Below are 18,830 nucleotides of genomic sequence, written 5' to 3'. Positions count from 1 at the left end.
TCACCGCTGCGCTGCGGCCGTCAGCCAGCTGCCGAGCTCGGTTCCGATGCAGCAGCGACCATGACAGGCATCGCCGCTGCTTCTTTCTTCTCCAACGCTTGCAGGTTTGGCAGCTGCGGACTCCACTTCGACTCCCTGGCCGAGCTCATCTTGCATATCGAGGATACCCACATCGGTAAGAGCGCGACGGCCCTGTAACGCGGTTAGCATTAGCGGCTAGGCTAAGGCGCTAGCCGGTGGCTTCCTGCTCCTTGACAACCTTGTTGCTAGGTGTGGTGGGAGTCGCTCTTCGTCTGGTATTACTGTACTTCCGGTCCATCACACCCCGATATAAACGTAGTTTGTCCGCCTGAGAACTTGCCGCGACATGTCGACGACTTTTTTTTTTTTTTTTATTGCTGCTCCATCAGGAAGTTGTTGGCGTTTATCTTCTCGCTCGTGCCACATTTATTGCGACGTGAGATCCCGCGCGCCAAACTACCGGATGACGTCAACGTCAAGCAACTTTAAAACTTTATTTCAATCAAGTTTTTTTTTTTTTTTGCGTGAGATACGGAAATGCTTTTACAGATCATTTGAGTTTTTTTTTTTTTTTTTAAAGATGACGCATTCTGAGATTTTTTTTAAATGCCTCCCCCACCCTTGCATCAAGAATGAAATAAACAGATTAAAATATGTTTAATTCCATTCAATTTTATTTATATAATGTCTATTATGTTGAACCATGTTGATATAATGGCCATACACTTTTGAAGTTCTGGCAGGAGTTTGCATGTTTGTGTAGTTTTTCAATATCAGGGAAATATCAAACCTGGCAAACTTGTTGCTGCCTACGCAAATCTGATAAAATTATCAAGTCCTAGGACCTCAGTAAAGATTAAATTCCCATGCTCATGTTTTAGCATGGTCGCTTCCTGCATCTGTTCCCTCAATCTAATATTTCAGTCTCATTATTGAAGCTGACAAGAGCCAGCCGCCTCTGTTGTTCTTGTTTGTTGCTTGAATGGCTTTAATATCCTCTCCCCGCTTATTCGGTGTCGAAGGTGTGAGTTGCATATCCCCCAAAATGACTTATTTGGAAATAATGAGGCAATTAGTGTACTCGGTATGGAAAAACTTTGTGCACCCCTTAATCACTCACCCCACCCTCATTGTGTGCCCACTCGAAGAAGTGCGAAATCTTACAAACTGTGCCAAGTGCCTGTGAAGCATAATTATAGACAGAGTGCCTGATTTGGCCGCTCTTCCTCTTCATCTGGTGGCCTGCTGCATGAAGCACATTCTCCTTTATAATTAGGCGCCTGGAAAATAAGCAACAACATTCCCCCTTCCAGAGCAACAGGCTGCCTGGTGAGGCTGGCAGACAATAGATGGCGCTATCCAGCTGTGCTTGGTGCAAAAAAAAAAAAAAAAAAAAATGACCACATTGTGTTCAAGACCTGTAGGTGGTGGCATTGCTAGCTATTCCAATACTTTTGTCCATGTAGTGAACTGTGACTCAGCGTTGGAGTCTACAAAAAGACTATTGTGAACTCACTGGAAAAGAAATGTCACCACCATGAAGTTCAATTCAATTGTTATTTTATAGTTGTGTTAAATTCTCAGAAATTCTCTTTGTTTTAATAAAGTAACAATTATAAACAGATTTATATATCCCAATATAGCGGTTTTCTTCGAATTGGCCACGTCACATTTTGCCTTTAGTGTCTCTTCCTAAAATGGCCACAAGAGGGCGACATATGCTGTTATCCGACCTATACCTTGGCATAAGGTACCAGGTATCTAACATTATTTTGAAATATTAAAACATTCTTCCTTCTACAGATTTTTTTTCCTCCTTGCAAATTTAAAAATATATTTCATGGCTCCTTCACATGACTAAATCAATTGTACAATTACAATATGGTGAGAGTGGAAAACTAACATCTGCAAAAAAAAAAGGGGACATCATATGTCACTAATGGATTCCAACTTTGTGAACATATTCACCCAGCAGATACTAACAAGGACCAGAAGAACAGCAAAGATTTTTCCATGGAGCCTAAATTAAGCTTGAAAGATGTCCATAGTGGTCTGGTGCTTATGTGTCGCAGGGAAAACCACACTGAAATGTTTGCTTTGTTGCTAAGAAACCAGCCCGTAGTTGACACCAAGCACACAGTGAGTGTTATAAGACCTGTGTGTGTCTGTGTTTGTATGTGTGTGTTTGTATGTGTGTGCACTGCCGGAGCCTGGCGTCATGATGGCCTGCAGTGTCCAAAGCGAGTTTAACAATCAGTCTGCTTGTTGCCAATCCTCACTGGAGGCTCATTTAGAAAGATTTTGTTCGCTGCCCCCCCCCTACACACACCTCAAATCTGTGCGGAAGTAATAAATTCAAAAAAGCACTAACTAGTTCCCTGATCTGTGCACCTGGTTGGCCTAATTAGATTTCCTCGTCCCCTGACACCACTGCTCATGTTCCTTAGTGGTGACTGTCGGACGAGAAGCTGTCCTCCCCAGTGCCTGTCAAAACATAGCTCATATTGATGACAAATCAGTTATCAATAACGGTGACTAATGCAGAAAAAGGCAGTAGAAATTTGTATTTGGATTATTTAAAAAAAGAAAAAATGCTGTTGCTAACCAAAACAGCAGCCCATACTCAAAGCATAATGTGGATTATAATTATAGGGGTTTTTTTTTGCATAATGTGGATTATAATTATAGTTTTTTTTTATTTCATTTCTCCACTCAACTTTATTTTGGAAAAAAAATATTTTGAATAGAGCTGTGCATAAATAAATCCAAATAATAAAAATAATTTTAAATAATCTAAATGGGGCTATCAATGACAGACGTGTGTCTGTCTTAACCCTCATACTAAAAAAAAATATTTTTTCTGACAGATTGCTTCTGTGTTGAGTAAGCCGCGCGACAGCTTACACATGGGGACTCAGCAACTCCGTTTCATTTCCTTCTTGAGGCCACATCATAATGAATCGACTGTGCCAGCACTCCCGCGTGTGTCCCCCGCTGATCACAGCCGCCGTAAACATGTCACCGTAAGGCTCGGCCCGACCCCACGCTGCATCTGGCCTTGAGGGTGGATGGGGAGAGCCAGACGATGGTGGAAATGAGAGGCGTGAGTGTGAGACGGCGTTGGGGGGGGGGGTCATAGAGGGCGTTGTTAGCCGGCAGCAGGCGTCACTTCCTGCGTTGCCTTAGGAAAGTTTGTTGATGGGTTCCTGTTGGGCACTGCCGTCGGGGTTCTAATGAGTGTTACAACAAAAAATGAGTATGGGCATTTAAATCAGTTCATTTTTCCTCCTAAGTACATTCATGCTAGTTGCATCACTCAACTTAATGAGATACGCTGACATTTTTCCACCTGCTAATTTTTGCCCACCAAGGTGGACCACCAGTGTAGTTTATTTAAAAGGGTTCCCATCTCTACTCAAGGCGCCTTCCTCCTGGTCCCCCGTGCTCCCAGCCTAACTGCTGGTGGGCCCCAAAAGAATAGCAGAGACTGCAGGGAATTGCCCCCCGGAGACCATCCATCTCCGTCGTCCCCCGCGTGAGGTGTGTGTGATTTACAGCGTGTGGGAACAGATTGATGCGCTGCCGTTTGAGCGAGCTGCCATTGCACTCATGGAGGCTCATTAGTGAACTTCTGCTGGGCTTCCCACATGCCAACATGCAAGGCTCACAACATGACTTTGTGAGCCGCCTCTGGCATTTGCCGTTTGTCAGCGTCTTTCCACGGAGGGCGGAGAAGTGTGGCTGTCCCGCTCACCGCATCCAACGCTAATGAAGCACATGCTTATGGAGTGTCCTTGAGAGTGGCAGATGTTGAGTTTTTCTCAGAACTCTACCTGCCGGGCTGTCATAAAACTGTTATGTGATGTCAGCCGAGAAGCCAGACTTTGGGCGATTACTCTGTCTTTGGAATGGATAATTATATGGAAAACAACGCTGGCATGGACACTGGACCTTTCATTTTAGTACACCTGCAGACCATAATGAGATCTAATACAAGAGTTGTATCACAAATTCTGAATTTACTCACTGGAAGTCCTGCACGATATGGACCTAATTTTATATATCAATTTAAGTACGTAGTATTCGTTTATTTCAAACGTGAAAAAAAATAAGATTACTGTACACAAATGAAAAGACAAAAAAAAAAAATATATATATATATATATATATATATATATATATATATATATATATATATATATATATATATATATATATATATAAACTAAAAGAGTAGCAAGCAAGATATAACTAAAAAAGAAACCATAAATCATATTCACATGCCTGAAAAGGAGTGGGAAGAAGTATAATAAGTATTTTTGCAAAATAGTATTTTTCCTTTGAAATTGCGCAAAAAAAATTCTAATGTTGTTCCTCGTTTTATTTATAAACAAAATAAAATCCAAAATGGTGAACTTAAGATCAGGGGATGCTTTGAGAATAATTGTCAATTTTTATCGATGTGAAGCTCTTTGAGACTGCTTGTGATTTAGGGCTATACAAATAAACTTGACTTGACTTGAAACGTGACTAACAGATTAATCGAAATCAGGGATGGAAAGAGTTCCGATACTAAGTATCGTATCAGGCCGATACCAGAATTAATTTAAAGTATCGAATTGTCGCGAAGGCTTCCGATTTCAGTCACTGGTCACACAAAATTAGACTTTCAATTTATATTGTTTTAAAAAATTCTGAATATAATTATTCAAATATCCACTATATTCTTTTTTCATCTGAAAATGAATCCAGTGGAAAAAAAATGCCTTCACTAAAAAGTTTTCTCATGTCATCTGATGTGTATGAACACCGTCGTCTGACAGATGCATTAGTCTTTACTGCATTTGGCATCACGCACAAAGTCACGGTCCAAACAGCCTGCGGCGTAAGCGAGCTGATGGATGGAAAGCAGCCACATGGGGGTAGCAGTCTTTCACAGCTCAGTCAGAGGCAAGCAGACAAGGAGGCGGAGCTCCACAGCCAGCTACATTTTATGGGCCATCTCTCTTCTCCCACATGGACGCCGCCGTGAGGAACGTTTGAAGTCGGGCCTGCTTCACCTCAGGGTGTGGAGATTGGCTATTGTTGTACATTTAGCACCGCTAAACAAGATGGATGTCTGGCTCCTAGCTCAGTGTGTGTTGAGTGCTCATGAATGAGCAATGTGCTGTGTTTGCCTGAGTGCGCTAAGCAGGTTTTTCGCAAAGTATAGTACTAAAAATTAAGCTAGGAACCCTGGCTTTTACCAAAATAAAAATAATTAAAGCATCTTCCATATGCTTTAAACAAACACACATTAAACTTCTCTTCCCTGCACGGGTGGAGCTAGAAGGGGGGCCACGGGGGCACTGCCTCCCCTGAAATACGTGCTAGGTCAGACTTTTGGATGTTTTCAGATTTTTTTTTTTTTTCCCTAAATACAAATGTCTGAAGTTAATATTCATCCATGTATTATTCAACTCAAGGTCAACCTATCCAAACTTTTTTTTGTCTCAGACACGGACCCCCGCCTTCTGGAGAAGCAGGAACAGCAGCAGCCCACCTATGTCGCCCTCAGTTACATCAACAGGTAAACAAAAGCTACGAGCTAAAAAGATCGGCCGACCACTTCAGTATTTCCACAGATGTTGGATGTACGTCATTGCGTGTTAGCGCTGAGCCCTATGAAAGCTCCTTTGAGGACCCAACAACCATTTCAGACGTCATCTGCGGGACCGTTTAGAGGAGTTGAATGAGGACTTGGTAGCCGCTTTGTTTTTACAACACCGAATCAACTTTGATATGGCGACCGAGTCGTGCAAACGTCTGCCGACGCCTCCTAGCTTGTGCAAAAGCATGTTTATGTGGTTATCACGTGATTTGTTAATTCCACTTATTTGCTTGAACATTTTCATTTATATGATGCATTTAAACCAACTGTCTATAAACTCTGTGTTTGCCTTTTTATAGGACTTTAGCTAGGATTTTTTTTTTCCTGCCTCGTACCCAAGCTCACCGCTCAGCCCGATTAATTTCTCAACACCATAATACAATACACATATTGTGTGTCACCTCCTAAACAGTCCTCCGTGAAAATATGACTTGAACCTGAAAATTCTGATTCGTGTTTAATGGCCAATTGGACTTTAGTTTTAGCCACACCCCCCCGAAATAATTTAGGAAATCTAAACTGGTAAAAAAATTAATAAATAAATTCTGTATCTTCAAATATGTCTAATAAATTAGAAACAAATTTTAGAATTGACTTTACAATGTCTTCTTTTTCGCGCAGGTTTATGACCGAAGCAGCGAGGCGAGAGCACGAAGCTCTAAAGAAGAAGATGCAGCCCAAATTATCGTTGTCTCTAACGGGAAGCCTGTGTCGCAACAGCGTCGCCGTCCCGCCTCGCCACCCCAGCGGCAACCTCACCCCTCCCGTCACCCCGCCCATCACCCCCTCCTCGTCTTTTCGTAGCAGCACACCAACGGGTAACCGTCCTCCACACATTTAATTAACGCCGGATTCACTCACCTTAATCTCTTCGTCTTCACACGCAGGCAGCGAGTGCGATGATGAGGATGTGGACTTCGAGGAATCCGACAGCGACGAGTCGTGGACCACCGAGAGCGCCATCAGCTCCCAATCCATCCTCAGCTCCATGTGCATGAACGGCGGCGATGAGAAACCCTTCGCCTGCCCCATCCCGGGCTGTAAAAAGAGATACAAGGTTAGATGGAGGCCCTCAAAAGTTCTCAGACAATTTTCTAGAATATATTTGAAATGTTGCATGAATAAATTAACTAGTCCTAATTATACAAGAATATTTTTAAATGTGACTAACTTTTCCGTCTCGCAGAACGTCAACGGGATCAAGTATCACGCCAAGAACGGGCATCGAACGCAGATCCGAGTCCGCAAGCCCTTCAAGTGCCGCTGCGGAAAGAGCTACAAAACATCTCAGGGTCTCCGGCACCACACCATCAACTTCCACCCGCCTGTGTCCGTCGACATCCTCCATCGCAAGATGCAGCAATAGCGCCCCATGTGGACAGAATCCACCGGCACCAGCAGATTTCTTCAATCTCATCATTTTTTATTTTGCTCAAAACACTAGATGTTTTTTTTATATATATATTTTGCATGCTTTAAAATTTTATTTTATTATGAATGTTCAAGCTTAAAAGTAGGTCACCGTTCTGTAATTTGCACATTGAAGCTTTTTTTTTTGTTTGTTTTTTTAACTTTGGACCTAAACACAAATTAGGTTTTGTTTTTTAACTTTGTGCCAAACTGGAACTTCGAAAAACACACCGGCCACAATATTAGGTACACCTGCACTATCAAGGGCTGCCTTTCTAAAACTGCTCAGGTTTTACAAGGCATTCATCAATACTTAGATTGTCCTTGGGTGCATTGCGTAAATGGTTAGACTTGATTTGTACACAATTTTCTGCATTTATTCTCTGGATATTATTTTTCTTAAATATTTTTTTAAACATTTTCACTTTATTTTTGCAATGCTGCAGAGTGGCCTAACTTCTACTTTACAACTAGTAACTCAAATACTTTTTGGGGAAGGGGGAAGTCATGGCCATTGTGTATATATTAGCTGACATTTCATTTTTTTTTATTTTAATCTTTTTTTTTTTACATCGCCAACACGACACCCGAGGGTGAACTCAGGTGATATTTGCAAGCATTTCAGCAACACGTGTTTTAAATCAGTGTTTAAGCTCTCAAAGCTATTATTTAGCTTCACTTTTCCCTATGCAGTTTTTAAAGCACTTTGATTTTTCTGGAACAAGTTGCCAACAAATGAGCATTTTTGCCAATTTCACGTTCCTTGTAAATATATACAGTATATGTGGCAGCCATTTGCAAAAAGTGTTTTCCGTCTTGTGACATTCGTCCTTGCCTTGAATTGTGAATCATTCCGTAACAACAGGGAAGCCATGTTAGACAGCTGGGGTGGGAAACTTCTTATCTGGTCGTATCCTTCATAGGCCAAACTACATTTTCAGGACAAAAAAAAAAAATCGGTAAAATCACCAGGGTGGCTTTTAAGGAGGTTGTATACCGTCCATGATACCTCGGTTCCCCACCCCTGCTTTAAAGGGGGTCTTGACTTGTTTTTGTACTCATTTTCATATTGCTCCAGCATAGTTTGAGATTAAATGTAAATTTCCACTGTATAAACATGTTTAGGCATGGAATTGCAGTCCATTGGCAAATTGTGTCACTGCCAGAAATCTCGACAACAGTGTACAGTGAATGTATTAAAAGTGCATTAAATTATATTTTCATACGTATCTGTGTTACGAGGTAAATACAAAAAAAAATAGAATATTGTCAATGTACCGTATTTCCTCGAAAAACGTACTTCTTATTTGGAATAAAAGTTTGTTCTGACGTTTCATATGATCTTTATTCGTTCCATTGACAGATAAAACAAGTATATGAAGAGAAAAATAATCGCAATAAAACAGAAACTCACCCACATGCAATGACTCAACTAAATATTCAAAGCAGATAGAAAAGAAAACCCAGAGTGTTACACACAGTATCAAGGCTGTCACAATATAGATGTACTTATTCTAAATAAAATAAATCTGACAAAATTCTGTATAATGTCTGTGCACAGTCATGGAATATATATATATATATATATATATATATATATATATATATATATATATATATATATATATATATATATATATATTTCAGATATTACATATGATTTTTATGATTTTGTGTGGTTGCAAAGCCCCCAGCTATTGGTACCCTTCCTCCATCTTAGCTTCAACAGTGTAAGGTTAAACATTTGGTTTTCAGGATTAACTGAAAATTAGAAATGTGAATTAAAAATGTCACCCCAAAAAAAAAGCCATAAGGAAGCTAAAATCAGTATTTTTTTTTTTTACTGACAAGCGCCTGTCTATGAAAGAAAGCGGTAAGGGGGGGGGGGGGGGGGGGTGGATTCACGCCACTGTCGTCATGCACCAAACGTGAGTGTCGGCGACTAATCCAAGAGCATGTGCCCGTCGAAGTGAGTGAGCACGTGATTCTCAAAAACCTTCTGGTCGCAGTCCAGCGGGAACTGCTCGCTGCACATGGGGCAGATCTTCCAGTGGCTCTCTACGTGCTCCTCGAATTTGGACTGGTCGTAGTTGGGCGGGAAGATGACCTCACACAGCGGGCATCGCTTCATGTCCATGCTATGCACACAGAGGAGAGAAGTTGTCAGCAGAAGAGGTTGCAAAAGTACTCACACCCTGTACTTCAGATCAAGTACTTTTCCCCTGGTTAGTCTGGTGATGACATGGACTGAGCCGGGAAAGAAGGTTGTAAAGCGCGTGTTTGATGCGACGTGGGTGGGCTGCTGCGGCCGCACGCAAAGCGGTGGGGAGCGTGGAAAGTCGGTGTGGCAGAACAAACACGTTGCACATGTTGCAATGTGCGGCGCTTGGAAAGGACGCCCGTGGAAAACTGGCTCGGGGTTTATGAGAAGGTGTGTTACCTGGGATCAAAGCAAAAAGGAGTTTGTCCGTCGTTCACAAACGGGTTGGGGGCTTCTGTAGCGGCGGGCCTGTTGTTGATATTAACCTGAGAGGTAAAACGCACTGGTCACCTTGTTGTCCAAAAAAAAAGTCTTACAAAATAGCCCAAAAAAATAGAGAGGCTGTTACGTCATTGTTGTTGGTGTTGCTTGGCACGCCCTCGGGCTCCTCGCGGCCGTCGGGTCGGGCCTGGTGGCGGGTGGGTTGGATGCACACCACGTTGCTGTCCCAGGAGGGCGGACCCACGGGGGGGAGGAAAAGCAGCTGCTCATCCGACAGCTCGTCATCGTCGTCATCTGCGGATGCCAGATAAAGCTACTGTGAGTAAGGAGGGATTTGGGATTTCCAAATCATACGACCTTCGAGGTTCTGCTTTCTGAAGACGGCACAAACCGACCTTTTGAGTCAGAGTTTGATGAGTATGGGTTCCCAAATTGCAGCTTGCTGGGACTCTGAGAAACCAACAGAGGGTTGGGGGAATCCTGGCCGTATGGCACCGGGAACTGCAGGAATAAAGGCACGCTGGACTGAATATTCTCCACGCCGGCTTTCCCGCTGGGCCCCTGCTCTGGCTTCTTGCAACTCTTTTGAAGCTCCTGGAGAAACAAAAGACAGGGTTGGGAATAAATATGACATGTATTCATTCGCAAGATGTACTAATTATTCCATAGTCTAATAAGATCGACTCAAAAATAAAATAATACAAGACTACATTGTGTAATGTGCTTTGAGCAGAATAGCTCAGCACACTTTCCACCCTCGATTTGAGGCCTCCCTGAAATTAGTCTATTTCGTCTATAAAAAATAAATCACGACTCACTGCATCCCAAATATTGGTCCAATGTCGGTAAGGATTTCATTGCCATGACAACAAGGTGGCAGAGTAATTAAATCAAGCTTAATGAGTGCAATTAAAACAAGAAATGCATTTTGATAACCAATTTTAGGAGAGAACAGCTACATTAAAAATCTTATTTCAAATTACGTAACATTTGGGGGACACTCATGTTTTAAGTTCCTCCTCAGGTGGGTGCGCACACAAATGAGGTTTCACTTAAAAAGTACAGAGACCATTTTGTGTTATTGATGTTCGTTGCAGACGCCTATTGAATTTACAGTCCAAACCTCTAATTGGGTCATTCAGGTCTTCTAAAGCGCCACCCAACATTATTTCAATCCATTTAAGGGTTTCACTGTGCTCCAAAGTAATGGTAGGGAAAATGAGAACACATTCACTTCACTTTTACAATGAAGAGACATTTCACGCTCAAGAGCAGATTGAGAGGGAAAATGGCCGCTGTTTTTTTCAGGAGGGCTTTTTAAGGGTGGAAGGAGTCTATAAAAGAGAAAAGGAAAGCGTTTACAAAAGCACCTCCAGTTTCTCCTTGAGTTCGTTCAGCTCCCGGCCCTTCTCGGCTACCTGGCTCTGGAGTAAACAAAGGATAAACAACGAAGGAATGAGCACATTTTTTTTTTTTTTTTGTCCTTCGCCACTCATGCACTGAGTTAGAAAAAGATTCGGCTCCGGCGAGCGCTGATTTATGTGCAGTGCCGCTGGGAGCCAAACAACATGTTTGAGTTCCTCACAGACACGAGGGCAAATATCCGCCTGGCGTTTCGAGCGACCGAGCCAAGCGAAGCATTAGGACGGCAACTGGAGAGGAGCCTTTCGGAGCCAAGCTTCTCTTGTCTCCAGCGGTGGACATAAACAGCCGTTAAAGTGTTGTCTAGCAGACGGGCTTTCTCGTAAACAACGTCACAAGGATTGTGCTCAAGGGACGGCGTGTAATCAAATGTTGATCTCCTTTGAGCTTAGATTAGCCGTACAGAGGACACGATGTCGGTCGGGATGGCTGAGGCCACTTCCGCAAGGTCGGTTCATGTTTTTGTTGGCATTCAAACGTCTGCTCTGATTTGCCACTGTTGCGAAAACTTCCAGGAAGTGACTTTCTACCCACCTGTTGTTTTTTCTGTTTTGATATTTATATTTCCACTCACATTTATTTAATGTAATCAGTAATTGACTACTCTTTTGCATTCTTCCGAGACAATTCGATTCATCGGTCTTTTGAGAATTATTTCTTTAAAAACAATAGCAGCGATTAGCGTGAAGCTAACCTGAGACAGGCAGGGAATGCTAATTAACCGACAATAGCGAAGATCCGGTTTGGAGGATGCACCCACCATGCAACGGTCTTCCTCTGACGCAAGCTGCAGCTTGAGCTTCTCACTGATCTTCTGGTGCTCCTTCACTTTCACTGCCATCTTGGCTAGCTCATCATGCATCATGCCGCTACGCTCCTTTTCCTCCTGACAGATCAGTGAGAGCTCAAAACAATGTTGTTGTTGCACAGGGAGCATTGACATTTTTTTTTTTTTTTTACCATCAACAACTGCTTGTATTTCCTGTATTTGGAATGCATGTCGTACGCCTCTCTGCTGATGCCTTTAAACTTCTCCTGGTTGATGGCCTCCATCATGGGATCTGCAGAACCAGGACTCCCAGGGAGGACCATGAAGGCTAATCAGACAGTTAAGGAAGAGAGAGCAGTTAGAAAAAAAAAAAAAAAAAAACAGGAGCAATTGACAAAATATTCAAATACTTGTTTGCAAGTAACATGCTAACCTGGAAGAGACGTGTCTGGACTCACTGAAGCAGGTACGGTTGTTAGATCCTGTGTTGAGTTTCTCTTCACCTCCTACACACGAGAAAAAAAAAATCTCATTTCTATGACCAAAAATAAACTCTCTGGGGAAAAAAAAAAGAAAGAGTGAGACTTACCCCTTGCTGCTCAGACAGTTTGATCACTTGTTTTTGCAGCCGAGTGCATTCCTTGTATTTCTCCTTATAGTGCTCAGCGGCCATGTGTAAACGCAGCTTCAGGTCCTCCACCTCTCTCTGCAGCTCTCCTACCAGAGCCGGGTCTGTGGAGTCATCCGCTTTGACCTGCTGAACATGACATATTTGTTTTAATCACTGTCAAGGATCATTTATCAAGTGCCTAATAAATTGGCAAGTAGATTTCGTGACTCACCGTCTCCTGCTTAGCTTCTTCTTTCATCTTCTCCACCAGGCTCTCCAGGCGACCACACTGAGCCTGCGCCTCGGCTTTGGCCTGTCGCAGAGCATCGGCCTCCAACTTCATGTGGTACAGTTCGGACATGGTTCTGTCGCGGCTGCTCGACGCGTCCCTCAACTCGGCCGCCAGTAAGGTGGACTGCTGCTGGTTGGCCTGGAGCTGCTCCTCTTTCTGACGCAGCTGCTCCTTCAGGGCTTTTAAATCTCCCTGTCAAGTACAAAATGGTTTTAGGATACGAGGGGTGTGAATTTCACGACACTGAATATGACCGATGGATTAACGGCGCCTACCAAGGGGGATACTTGGGCCAAGACCTCTTTGTACTGTTTCTCTTTCTCAGTAAGGCACATCTGCAAGCGTCCCACCTCCTCTTTAAACTGAGCAATGGTGTTGTCTTTGTTAACGTCCACCGATTTCATCATCTGCAGTTCGGCGCTCAGTTTAGTGTTCTCCAGCTCTCGGTTTTTCAGGTGAATCTGATGCAAACATAAAAAGAGCATTTGCGTTTTTACAAATATTTTGTGTGTATTACAATCCTTATCTAATTCACCGTGAAAAACGGAGAGAAAAAAAAAAGATTGGGTAGTGCCCAGCTGCCACACAGTTATCGTGCAAGCTAAATAAGATGTGGGATTTTTTTTTTTTTTTTTTGGGGACTATTTCCGTCGTGACTGTGTAGTTTGTGGCAATCCCATTTCCTTTGCAGTGCCCACCACAACAAAGAAGCAGACGGCTCAATATGGCAAGCTCGCTTTGGATGTTTGGAGTGGAAAAAAAAAAAAAAAAGTGAGCAAAATAATCACAGTAATTAAAAAAAAAAAAACTTCAAAACAGGCCTCCCTTTTGAGGCAATCTAATATTATAAGAACAATTGTAACTTTTATGTGACATAAAGCTGTCACTGAACATAGTTGTCAAGTAAACCGCTGGCAACCAAATTGAGAAAATGATTATGTGACAGGAGAGCGCCGAGTTGCCACATCCTGGGAGCTTGCCATTCCGATGCTGCTTTTCATCTTGGAAGTAGCATTAACCCAATGAGACCTTGTTTTTCCCCCTGGCAGAAAGAATGGAAGAGAAGTCATAAAACTACAAGCGCATTTACCTTGTAGAGCTCCTTCTCATCTTTCTCGTTGTTGAGTTGGGACTCGAGTGTTTCCTTCTCTGTTGTGAGTTTCTTCATTCTGTCCTTCAGGCTACAAAACAACATAAATAAACAGTTAGCATATCGGAGTCAGATAATGTTTTGACGCTTAACATGTAGAACTTCATTTATTTACAAGTCTAGCTCGGTTTCCTTTTGTAGGCCTCTCTGGGTGACTCCAATAAGGTCTTCCTCCAGCTGCAAGACTCTGGACGTGGCCTCTTCCAGCCGCCTCTTCACTTCCTCTTTCTCTTCTTGTAAGACCTTGGAAGAACTCTGCATTTCCTGGAAAGCAGGAAATACAATAGCGATCAATGCAGTGACTGTTAAAATGCAATAATGCAATTAATTTTTTTATATATCTCAAAATATCTGTTGATTTTCATTTCCTTTCTTCCAAACATTCAACCTTTTGTGTAATGTGTTCAATAACTCAAATCAAATCAGCTTTTGCCATATAAAAAATAAAAAAAGCCTTAAAATTCAAACTCAGTTAAACACCCAAAAACCAAAATAGTCAAAGTTGGTAAATTGCATGTCCACATAAACATCCTCATTCAACAAGCAACAGCAAACGATTTGTTTTACTATTTAAGATCATCATTTTACAATCATATTTACACCACATTTAAAAAAAAAACATAAAACTATAGCCATAAAATTAACAGCCACAAAATAAGCCGCTGCTCTCTTGTGAAAGTCATTTTCAAAGGAGCAGATTTATGGCAGAAGACAGCCAAATGAATTCAAACTGGCGTTACTTCCAAGACTTAACGGTTGAGTTGTAAAAATGTTGGATTACGAGTTCATAATACAGACATGTACATTATCTGTCAAAACTTGATTTATGCCATAAGTGGTATACGTGTGAATAGGTCTGCATGTCTTTCACTAGGGGGCGTTAAAAGACTGGCCCAATAAAAAGTCAAAACAGTGTGCTTGCTACCTGTACTTTGCTACCTGTACTTCTTCCATAAAGCAAAATAATTTCTCCCTGCTAACACCAATTTACTTGATTTTGTCTTTTCAGCAGGACGCAGTTCTCCTCCTCCCGTCCGCACGCCTTCTGCAGGCTCTCCTTGTCCAATTCCAGCTGCTCCATGTCCTGCTGCAGCAGAGCCACCTTTTTCACCAGCTCATCTTTCACTCGCTGGACTTCCTCCACCTTTTTCTGCACAGAGAAAATAATCTTGTTCAACTAGCCGAGCTGCTTTTCAGTCCTAATTTTTTAAAGTAAAGCCAAGTCTAATTTTACACGGGGATTTTGAAAAGCTTGTCGAGGTTGATGTTGTTATTAAAGAAAAATTAGACAGAATAGTATTCATGCGATTTGCAGACTTTACCTCAAGAAAACCCGCCTTGGTGGTGACCACCAAGATGTCCGAGTTGCATTCATCCTCCACAGTCAGCAGTTCTTCCTCAGAGGGGCTACTGGCACGAAACAGGAACGGTGTGCTGGCTCCACGAATTTCCCCTTTGTAGGTCACGTAGCAGAACTGGTAGAATTCGCCGTCGTCGTTGGGCACATAGTATCCTGGAGAGAAAACACGAGAAAGCCAAAAAATTATTGTTGTATAAAAACACAAATGCCAGAAACAGATTGAGTCAAAACTTCAAACTTTAAAATATATTCCATATATGATCTTACCCTGAAAGACCACCGTTCTGTTGACTGAGATTCCGTCCACATGGTTCTCAGGGAGGGGGGACCACAAGAATGTGTAATAGTCCCTCGCTGTGCTCCAGCCGACCTTCAAGACATTTCAAGGATTCTCTTCAAAACAGTGTAATATAATAACAACCGGCAACATGCTTTTATACAAACGTGACTTGGAAACAAACAACAACTCCAATAAAACTAAGAAATTCCGTTTTATGTGTTGTAAACCGACGACTGATGACGGGGGTGGGAGTGTCAAAGTACAGAAAATACATATCTTATTTGATCCTCTGCCATAAAACTGTCAAATAAAATCAGAGTTAATGGCGGGATCTGACTTTTTAATGTGCACCTTCTCACAAAAGCGCTCAAAACAAATCTAACTAGAAAAAAAAAAAGTGCTGCATCATGTTCGTCCATCTCAATGTAATCCCGAGCGAAGACAGAATATGTTAAGATATTTATAAAAGCCCCGAGCTACAACAGCGCGAGTGTTCATCCCAGCCAGAGATACCCCCCTTCTTCTCCTTCGTTTGCAACGAAACCCCCAGTTGTTAACCGGTGCACTTCCAGCCTCCAGCAGTAAAGAACAGGAAGCAATTAAAACATGCACATAGTGAGTTTATGTCATTACTGGAGGCCAGCCCCCCCACCGGTGCGCTCATTAGTAGCACTGGCTGAAAACTCTTGAGAGCAACTCTTTCACTTGCTTCAGACGTGCCTACAATTGTGTATGGAAAGACACACACAGACCAAAACATTCGGTGTCAGGATTCCAGTTAAAACCACTTTTCTAATATTTTGGTTTTTTAGTGACTTGTGAGGACAAAGGACCACTGCACTATAGAATGTGAAGTGTACCAAAGAGATGAGCAGATGTACAGGAAAAGCCCAACAGGTTCCTGCAGGACGCCCATCTGCCAGTCAGAAGGAACACATGCAGGAAGTGTTCATGAATCACATGGCGGCTGAGACGCGTTAATTACAAAGCAGTGTTTGCTTTCTCCTCTGCCTCCTGACAAGCCGCCCCGAACCCGCACCTCTGTACGCCCCGAAGCGGCTCCAGTCATGCTGTACGGCTGCGATTGCAGATGTGACTAAAGCACCAAAAAAATGTCTCGAAGTTGTAAATCTTTAGAAAGTTTGGCGTGTACTGCCCCAAGGGAATGAATAAGAAGTTTTCTAAATGTGATTTACAGTTTGAGATTACCTTACAGAGAAAAGTCTGCAATACAAAGATGTTAATTGCAGCGATGTAAATCAACACAAAAAATGTCTTTGTGTGTTTTACTAGCTTGTTTCTGTAATTTGCTATTTAAAATTCTGTCAGCTTTCAATTTTACCGCACCACATTTTTTAGATTTAAAAAAAAACCACAAACATTTTTGTTTAAAAACTCAAGCAAATTTGAAGTGAACTATTTTTATGGATCAGTTTAAAAGTTAGACTAATAATCACAGTTCAAACGAACAATCCAAAGTGCATCATATAAATAAACCTGTTTTAAACTTGTACTATTTGGACAAACACTGACAGAACAGTAGTGCATAAGATTTTTTTTTTAATGTTATTGCTCAGGAGGAAGCACTGAAATCTAATCTAACACTGCATCAAGGTTGTCTGCAAACATGCTAACGCAAGAACCTTGGTAAAAGTCAATCATCTCTCCACACAAGGTCTGAATTTTAAAACCATTCCAACTTGCTGAGGAGGAGTTTCTTCACTTAGTCTTCTTAGCTTAATCAAAAATGATTTGGCAACTATGTATTGACTTAACAAGGATATTTATTTGCACAAGGCTGTTTTTAAATATCAAACCCGGTTAGTCACCTTGAAAATGCCAACCCAGTCCTTTGGGTGCGGCTTGATGAACTGTGTGAGGGTATAGTGACACTCCAGTGCAGCATGAGGCAGGTAGCTCTTGCCTACATTCTGGAAGATGACGTGGGCAAAGTTTGATGTGTCCATGTTGTTGTTTAGTGAAGGCCCGTCCGCACCAAGCACCATCAATCAGTCAACAATGGCTGGAAGAGATTAAACATAAAAACCAACAAATAATTACAATTCATGAATTGAATTAATTAATCCAATTAACAGTTTCTCCAGGGCAAACCCTAAAAAAATCCACAGAATATTGCCATCATGCCTGTTTTTAAGACATCTTAAAATTCAAGTCGAATGTTTTGACTTTGTATTCCCCGTCGCTTGAGTGACATGGAGAAAAATTGCAATCAAGTTATCGTATTGTGATTGTGGATAATGAGCCACATCTATAAATACATCTTTAGTCAACCACAAAATTATAAAGTGAGAACATTTGAAATGGGCTCCTCAGCTTCTGACGTCACTCAGACGGCCACGCCCATTAAAGGCACAGATAAAACACATGAGCACATAATTCATTTAGTTCTTTAAAACACCAATTATTATTTTATATTTTCACACTTAAAAAAATCTAAAATAGGTAACACTATAACTTGAATACATAGGTAGCCAGATAATATCAAAAATGCTTCCATACAACATTCAAGCGGAAAACTTAAAAAAAATCACTTTAATGTGTTTATAGAAACCTATGAACGTCCCTGAAATAAAGACTACAGACATTTATTCATGTTAAACACGTGATAACCTTCAAACTATTGAGTTAAGAACATTACACGAACCCAATTTGAAAATCTGATATTGACTACTGGTATAATTAGACTTAAATAATTTGTAATAAAATTGAGAAAATACAACGCACTTTTTTCACCTCAGACATCGCTTGAACCTTGTTGTGTGCAAGATATTAATAATTGTCGAAACTCAACATTCCAGAAAGACCGATCGCTAATACTGGCAGGCGTGGCCTAGAGCGATTAAAGAGACAACTCAGCGATTAGCTGGTTTTTGTTAGCCGAATATTTACCCCCAAAAAATGGTTTGTGCCCCGATTGTAAAATGACGTAGAACAAAACGTAACTCGACAAGCCCCATAACATTATCCGGAGTTTAAATCCAATTCCCTTTCGACAGCGACGAGAGGAGAGTTAGCTAACGTCAACAGTTAGCAAACGCCGAGTCTCAAACGGTGAAAAACACGAATCAAACGCGGTGAATTTTGACGAAAAACGCATGATGAGCGAAGCGTTATTCAACAAACGTTATACATACCCGGTTGCCATGCTGTATAACGATCAAAATCGTTATGGATCATAAAAAAATGACTGTTGACGCAGTTCAGTGCTTCCCCGTATGCTCTTCCTGGAACAACAACAATACCGCATCATTTCCGGTCAATAGTTTGATCTGCCCGAATATATTTAGTGCAAAAATATTTTTTAATATAAATAGAATATCACCACAAAAAACTAAAATATATATATATAATTGATTTGGTTGC

General features: G+C 41.6%; 2 protein-coding genes across 5 annotated transcripts; one reads left to right on the top strand and one right to left on the bottom strand.

Annotated features, from left to right (window-relative positions):
• The first annotated feature begins 31 nt into the window (after positions 1-31).
• jazf1b (JAZF zinc finger 1b) lies at positions 32-8,415 on the top strand. Its single transcript, XM_049731352.1, has 5 exons — positions 32-175; positions 5,518-5,590; positions 6,293-6,489; positions 6,559-6,728; positions 6,858-8,415. The coding sequence occupies exons 1-5, from the start codon at positions 61-63 to the stop codon at positions 7,035-7,037; spliced, it is 735 nt and encodes a 244-aa protein (XP_049587309.1). The 5' UTR covers positions 32-60; the 3' UTR covers positions 7,038-8,415.
• tax1bp1b (Tax1 (human T-cell leukemia virus type I) binding protein 1b) lies at positions 8,401-18,723 on the bottom strand. 4 transcript variants are annotated; one of them, XM_049731214.2, is made up of 18 exons: positions 18,602-18,723; positions 17,276-17,469; positions 15,434-15,536; positions 15,129-15,319; positions 14,798-14,956; positions 13,922-14,070; positions 13,747-13,837; positions 12,932-13,117; positions 12,597-12,848; positions 12,344-12,511; positions 12,188-12,260; positions 11,946-12,082; positions 11,746-11,871; positions 10,934-10,987; positions 9,959-10,157; positions 9,691-9,857; positions 9,522-9,607; positions 8,401-9,219 (listed from the first exon to the last, which is right to left on the bottom strand). In XM_049731214.2, the coding sequence occupies exons 2-18, from the start codon at positions 17,450-17,452 to the stop codon at positions 9,024-9,026; spliced, it is 2,514 nt and encodes an 837-aa protein (XP_049587171.1). In that variant the 5' UTR covers positions 17,453-17,469; positions 18,602-18,723; the 3' UTR covers positions 8,401-9,023. The 4 variants fall into 4 exon arrangements, with proteins under 4 accessions (XP_049587171.1, XP_049587172.1, XP_049587173.1 ...); XM_049731215.2 differs by having other exon boundaries at positions 12,344-12,508; XM_049731216.2 differs by lacking the exon at positions 10,934-10,987.
• Between the last annotated feature and the right edge of the window lie 107 nt (positions 18,724-18,830).

This window comes from Syngnathus scovelli, chromosome 9, assembly GCF_024217435.2.
Source record: "Syngnathus scovelli strain Florida chromosome 9, RoL_Ssco_1.2, whole genome shotgun sequence".
Lineage (NCBI taxonomy): Eukaryota > Metazoa > Chordata > Actinopteri > Syngnathiformes > Syngnathidae > Syngnathus > Syngnathus scovelli.
The sequence above is the reverse complement of the archived record's forward strand: the minus strand, read 5'-3'. Positions and strand labels throughout refer to the sequence as shown.